At 33.4% G+C, this 7,310-nt stretch overlaps 1 protein-coding gene across 1 annotated transcript in view; it reads left to right on the top strand.

Annotated features, from left to right (window-relative positions):
• The window catches only part of LOC111692209, a gene marked incomplete at its 3' end in the record, with an annotated part of 80,277 nt that extends 77,904 nt beyond the window's left edge, over window positions 1-2,373 (top strand). The window contains exons 4-7 of the mRNA XM_023456061.1: window positions 1,749-1,874; window positions 1,964-2,074; window positions 2,129-2,179; window positions 2,234-2,373. Of these exons, the coding sequence (XP_023311829.1) occupies window positions 1,749-1,874; window positions 1,964-2,074; window positions 2,129-2,179; window positions 2,234-2,373 (428 nt within the window). The remainder of the gene's footprint in view (window positions 1-1,748; window positions 1,875-1,963; window positions 2,075-2,128; window positions 2,180-2,233) is intronic.
• Between the last annotated feature and the right edge of the window lie 4,937 nt (window positions 2,374-7,310).

Genomic DNA, 7,310 nt, shown 5'->3' with positions numbered 1-7,310 from the left:
ATTTGGTTTTGATTGTTTCTAGTCATTTTACATTTTTACATTTTTATTGATTCGTGTTATTACACAAAGTGTTTACACACGTCAGAAAAGAAACATTGATATTTTCAAAATTACAACACAGTTAAAAATACAGATACATACATAATCCTAAAATTAATAAAAATATAAATACAGATTAAAATTGACATTGATTGTAAACAGAATAAATAAAATCAGGTAAAACAATATTAAAAACAAATACAATAGCTCACAAATGATTAAAGTCACTGTCAAAAAACTGCTCAATATCATAAAATGCATTTCTCAAAAGAAATTTTTTTATTCTATTTTTAAATTGATTAAAATTGAGATTCCTTATGTGGATTGGTAGGGCATTATAAAGACGTATTCCTATATATCCCGTACCATTTCTAGTCTTACTTAGTCTTAAATAGTTAGTAGTTAAATTATTCTTTGTTCTAATATTATGAGTGTGCAGCTGATTTCTAGTTGAAAAATTTATTAAGTTTTGTTTGACATATAGTAAGCATTGCAATATATATATACAGGGAACAGTAAGTATATTTAAAGAAATGAAATGCTGTTTACAGTCGCTCCTGTAACTCAAACTTAACATAATTCTAATGGCCCTTCTTTGATGTGCGAACACATCCCTACTAGAGGTAGCATGTCCCCACACAAGAATAGCATAGGATATATTAGAGTGTATAAAACTGTGATATGCTGTTTTCAGAGTACTCAACGATACCCTACCCACAAGATTTCGTAGTAAATACATATATTTAGACATCTTTTTACAGATATAGTTTGTATGTTGTTCCCAAAGCAACTTAGAATCTAGGTAAACTCCAAGGAATTTAACGTGATCCAGTTCTGCGCCGTTATCAAATTCTCGTAAGGTGAATATCATTGTCTCAGTCTTTGTCCTATTCAAAGAAAGTTTATTACTTGTAAACCAATTCTCCACACTTAACTGCACCTGAGGGATGTCTTCCAACAAATTATTCAAGTTTTTATTTTTTATTGATACACTAGTATCATCAGCAAAAAGTACATTTAACATATTCATATTTAAGGAGTTAGTGATGTCATTTATATATATCAGAAACAGAGTTGGTCCCAGTATAGAACCTTGAGGTACGCCATGCTTAATGTTTTTCAAACTAGATTTTATATTATTATGGATTACAAATTGCTGACGATTTGTGAGGTATGATCTCATCAACTCAAGACTATCGTGTGTGAACCCATACAAACTTAATTTGTCGATGAGAATATTATGTGCTACACAATCAAATGCCTTTGTTAAGTCCAAAAACTGAGAGCACACATATTCACCCTTTTCAAAACCCTCGTTTATATATTCAGTCAATTTGTCTATAGCTAAAGTGGTGGACCAGCTATTACGAAAGCCATATTGATGAGGATTAAATAACGAATTACTTTCAAAATAATTTTCAAGTTGACAGTTTAAAAGACATTCAAAAATTTCTGCCTTACCTACGTACTGAAGTTTTTGAATAAAAAATTGTATATTTACTAACCAGATAGCTTTTTGGAAGTTTATACTGGATGTTCCAAAAAATGATCCACTTCAAAATTAGGAGACAGTGAAACTTAACTTATTTTTTTTACCACTTCTGCCTTACCTACGTACCGAGATCTTTGAATAAAAAATTGTATATTTATTAACCAAATCCCTTTTTGGAAGTTTATACTGAATGTAGATGATGGCGATATAGATGTAGATGATGGTGATGTAGATGATAGTGCTGTAAATTATGGTGATGTACATGATGACACTGTAGATGATGGTGGTGTAGATGATGGCGATATAGATTATGATGATGTAGATCATGGCGATGTAGATTATGGTGATGTAGATGATGGCGATGTAGATGTAGATGATGGTAATGTAGATGACGGTGCTGTAGATGATGGTGCTGCAATTATGGTGATGTAGATGATAGCGATGTAGATTATGACGATGTAGATGATGGTGATGTAGATAATAGTGACGTAGATGATGGTGATGTAGATGATAGTGCTGGAGATTATAGTGCTGAAGATTGTGGTGATGTAGATGATGGCGATGTGGATGATAGTGATGTAGATGATGGTGCTGTAGATGATGGTGATGTAGATGATAGTGCTGAAGATTATAGTGCTGAAGATTGTGGTGATGTAGATGATGGCGATGTGGATGATAGTGATGTAGATGATGGTGCTGTAGATGATGGTGATGTAGATGATAGTGCTGGAGATTATGGTGATGGAGATTATGGTGCTGTAGATGATGGCGATGTAGATGATGTAGATGCTGTCGATGTAGATGATAGTTATGTAGTCCATGGCGATGTAGATGTAGATGATGTAGATGATGGTGCTGTAGATAATGGCGATGTAGATGATGGCGATGTAGATGGTGGTGTTGTAGATGATGGCGATGTAGGTTATGGTGATGTAGATCATGATGATGTAGATCATGGCGATGTAGATGATGGTGATGTAGATGATGGTGATGTAGATGATAGCGATGTAGATTATGGTGATGTTGATGATAGCGATATAGTTGATGGTGATGTAGATGTTAGCGATGTAGATGATAGCAATGTAGATGCAGACGATGTAGATGATGGTAATGTAGATGACGGTGATGTAGATTATGGTGCTGCAATTATGGTGATGTAGATGATAGTGCTGAAGATTATAGTGCTAAAGATTATGGTGATGTAGATGATGATGATGTAGATGATGGCGATGTGGATGATAGTGATGTAGAATTATGGTGATACAGATGATGGGGCTGTAGATGATGGTGATGAAAATGATGGCGATGTAGATTATGGCAATGTGGATGAGTGTGTTGATGATTTAAAAAACATTCGCGGAAGAGAATGCTCCGCAAAGCGGAGGTTATGCGGCGATAGCCGAAGGCCCGAGAGAAACGTCAAGTCGGCGAAGCCGACTTGCCTACGTTTCTAGTCAATATATATTAAAATCTGATAGCTCCGTCTGCGTCGCACGATCGGCCCGAAAAAGGGCCGATCTCCCGGACGAAAGGCTCTTTCCTGGGGCCGCGACGTCCTTCCCGCGTTGCGCCATCGTATTTAGAACGCGCTAACTCGACGCCTGCCCCATGAATTTTCCGAATTCCCCAGGTTCTGCGAGGGGCGTGGCCCAATTTTTGTGTGAAAAGCAATAGTCCGACACGCCCTCCCGCTGAAATCTGACGGTCGCCGATCGCCTCGAATCGCGCGCGGGTACGGTTTTTTTATTCTTTATTTCCCCCATTTTCTACGATATTTTATTTAAAACTGTTCCGAAAATACTCATATCCATCGACCGGGTCCCTATTTCACGCTTTTTCCGTGGAACTTTCCGCGAAATCAAATGCAGGATTCGAAATGCGGCCGTAAATACGTTAAAATACACTTCTAGGAAGGCCGAAAAATGTGAATTTTGCCATATAAAATTCCTTCTCCGCGAGCCTCGAAACGGCGTGCGACTTTGTAATGTATTTTTCGCGTTTTTGATATTTAATTTTGCCTTTTTTTTGGGGTCTGCTCGGCGACGGACGGCCGTCTCATAAACCGGAAAGATTTTAAGCATTGGGACACGCCCACCCGGAGAAAATTCGAACGTCGTTAGAAACGTCAGTTCATTATGTCAAAATAATTTCAGGCCAAACTTCAAACGTGTCTGTAGGATAGCGGCGAACCGTTATTTTATCTCACTAGGCCTTTTTTCAATGTTAATGTGTAGCTACGCCCCGATATGTACAGATATTATATTATTGTCACGATATTATTTACATTTTTTCATAACTACCGCTCTACATAAGCTGTCCCCGCATTGATGTAAGTACCCCTAAAATTACCCGTTTCAATTTTGAGGCAAACAGTAAACCCTTTAAAAAACCTTGCAGGTTTATTATTACATTACATTATGCATTTATATTACTCTACTATTGGCATTAGTTGTGATACGTCAAAAAAAACTGGCACTAAAGACTTCCGTGCCGCGAAATATCTTATTTTACTTTTACATTCACGCCATTTCGAGGTACATCTCTTTTAATTACCAGTACAAAGTTGCACCACACACGTACAATAGATTCCCCCGATTTAAAAAAGCAGTCTGAAAATTTCATATATTTTTTTTCAATTTTACAGGTACCTATTCTGGCTTACTTCTTATTAACGAACATTTAAATTATTGCATTCATTTAGTACTATTCGTATACATAAAATTATTCCACTAATGTCAAAATGAAAAGAGTTTGCCGTTTGAATTTTTTCCATCCAATCATATTCATTGCATTTTTAACGACTAGAGCAGTAGGTTTGCTTCCCGGTAATCCCGTTCGACTTGGGTCTCACATCGTCATATTTCTTAATTTATAACCTAACAAGCTACAGTTTTTCGTTACAAATACGGTCTATGCCACCAGGTAAAGAAGAAATACCCCCAGTGCAGATATGAATGCGGGTGCAGTGAAATTTCTAACCTAAAATATCAGCGGGTACAAGTAAACAAGTACAAGTTTTTCGTTATAAATACGCTATAGATGAGCGTATTTGAGTCCATAGTGTGGAATTTTTGTGATTAAAATGCCACCCCACCAGTTAAAATACGAGTGAACTTCGCGAGTGCTTGAAAATAAGTTATTTAATTGTATTAGATATCAGTAACTTCAATAATTAAAAATATAAGTCTGTCTTTCAATAAAGATTATATTGACAATAATCTATTCTTTAACTTTCATTAGTACTTAGGTACCACGAACTTCTTTTATTTTGTAAGTGATGTTTTCAGTAATATATATTTGGGGAAAACAATATGTACCCAAGTAAAAGTTCCAATATATTTCTTAAACATTTCAAATATTATCCACACAACGATTTCTTTTATCTTCGACACTATAAACAATGTATAGGGTGTTTTAGTAATAGTAATATAGTTTCACGATTCATACAATAGGTAAGTTTGTTACATAATTATTTATTGCGGGAACCTTAAAAAAATATATCCAGTCCTTAATTGTTTAGAAATAATACAGATTTTTTTCATTTCTATAACACTAAGGCTAAATTAATAAAAAAAATTCTACTAAAAACATGATATGACATACAAGGTGTTACTTTAGGTTCCCATATTCTTGGCAACCCAATATTTAATACTTACAGGCTGTGGCTTATTTAACTAATTTTTTCTAAAATATTGTCCACAGAATTGTTTCTTTTAACCCTGGGATAGATGTATCTCCACTGCATGTTTATGAAAAAAAATTTAGTTCTATAATCTCAATCGCTCCCTAAAACATAACAACATAATTTTGAAGCAACATGTTTCAAGATATTGCAGACATAAAATATGGATAAAAAAATTTTAAATATATTTTTTTATATTACGTACATTTTGCAAATTTTTTACAATATTTTTTTACAGTACTTAAATACTTAAATGCAGTTATAAACATCAGCAAATAAATGAAAAAAGAATAAATGCGTGAGCAGGGGTGGCGGAGGGTTGATTTGGGGGGTTGAGAAGTTGTGAAAAATTGTATCATTGGAATTTCTGGCTAAAGTTGACGTCGAACAAAAAAGTATTTAATAGAAAGGTTGTAGATCATGTAAAAATCTACAACTTTTGTAGAGGTCACTTTTTAAGATAACCTTAAAATTTCTGAGAAAATTGTGAAAAACGGTTTTTTTCCTTATTTTTAGTTTTTTATTTCTCATTTCCGCAAAAATAACTTAATTTTGACGAAACTTGGTGAAAGTATACCTTTCTGTGTCTTAAATAACTACAAATTTTTTTAGATAAAAAATTCAAGGAGTTTCCGAGATATTTATTTTTTCCGGTCTGAAACTCTTTTTTTTTAAAGAAAAATTCTACTTAGAAAAATCATCGTATAGAGTTCTGCCGGTAATTATTATTTTCGTTTTGACATACACTTTTTGGTGAAATAAAAAAATCTGTAGTCACAGTTCAAAAACAAGCTCAAAATTGCAAAAAAAAATAAAAATGACGCAACAATGAATTTTTCAGTAATTGTTGATAATTTGTTTAAATTTCAAAAAAATTCAAAAACTGATTACACCATTCAATTATACGGAAGAAAAATACAAAAAAAACTGGCTCACCGTTTGACCCAAAACTTTATTTTTGTATAGTGTTGCGATAAACATCTAAGTCGAATAGTGAATAAATAAAATAAATAATATTTTTTTCCCGTAGGATCGATTATTTTTTTTTAATTTTGATGTATTTATAGATATACAGTGTGTCCAAGATAAGGATGGGATAGCATTAGGATCTAGGAAACAGTAAGAGATACGGAGTGGCTCAAATTATAAAAAAGTTGTGTGTTTTTTACACCTAATAATATGCCGTTTAGAAAGTTTTAAAATTCCGGGTAGTTCCGGAGATATCCGGAAAAACCCGAAATTTCGTAAAATCGTTTTAATTTTTTTTTTGGCTTTATTTGAAAACGAATTTTAAAATAAATTGCATATTGCCACTTTCTCCGCTATATCCAATGGCGTCAACATTTTTGCAATCCGACGTTGCGTCTTCAAGGGGTCATCATCAGGTTAATTTTTTTAAATACGTCGCTGTTATTTTTATGACAAAATCTAAAGTCATTTTAAAGGTTATCTTAAAAAGTGACCTCTACAAAAGTTGTACATTTTTGCATGATCTACAACTTTTGTATTGGATAATTTTTTGTTTGATGTCAACTTTCGCCAGAAATCCCAATGATACAATTTTTCACAACTTTTAAACCCCCCAAAGCAACCCTCCGTCACCCCTGCTCACGCATTTATTTTTTTTTTAGGTATATTATAAGCCCCTTTAGCATTTCCTCTTATAAAAGTTTAGATAACAATTTTTTTTTTCTCCAAGTGTAATTTGGTTGGACTATTTTTTTTAAATTCCTAATGATTTATTTTTGTTATCAAATTAATGAGATATTTCAACATACATAGAAAAAATTCCGTTGAAGCTCGAACGGTCGAAAATTTATTGATTCCAATATTTCTTATGAAAAATTTTGTCCTACTAACCGCTTTTTGAAACATTTATGTACTGAATGTTTCATAAAACTGACGCAGGTAGGTTGGGCTTTTCTTTATTCTTTTCACTTCTTTCAACTTATTTAATCAAATCTTTTGATGAAAAGTTATATATTTAGTAACCAGTCACTTTTTTGAAAGTTAAACCATGTCTGCATTATAGGCAAATGAAACTTTTCCTTCCTGTTTTAACTTTTCCTATTTTACTTACAGAAATCTTTTAAGGGA

Source organism: Anoplophora glabripennis, unplaced genomic scaffold (assembly GCF_000390285.2).
Source record: "Anoplophora glabripennis isolate ALB-LARVAE unplaced genomic scaffold, Agla_2.0 scaffold823, whole genome shotgun sequence".
Taxonomy (NCBI): Eukaryota; Metazoa; Arthropoda; class Insecta; order Coleoptera; family Cerambycidae; genus Anoplophora; species Anoplophora glabripennis.
The sequence above is the reverse complement of the archived record's forward strand: the minus strand, read 5'-3'. Positions and strand labels throughout refer to the sequence as shown.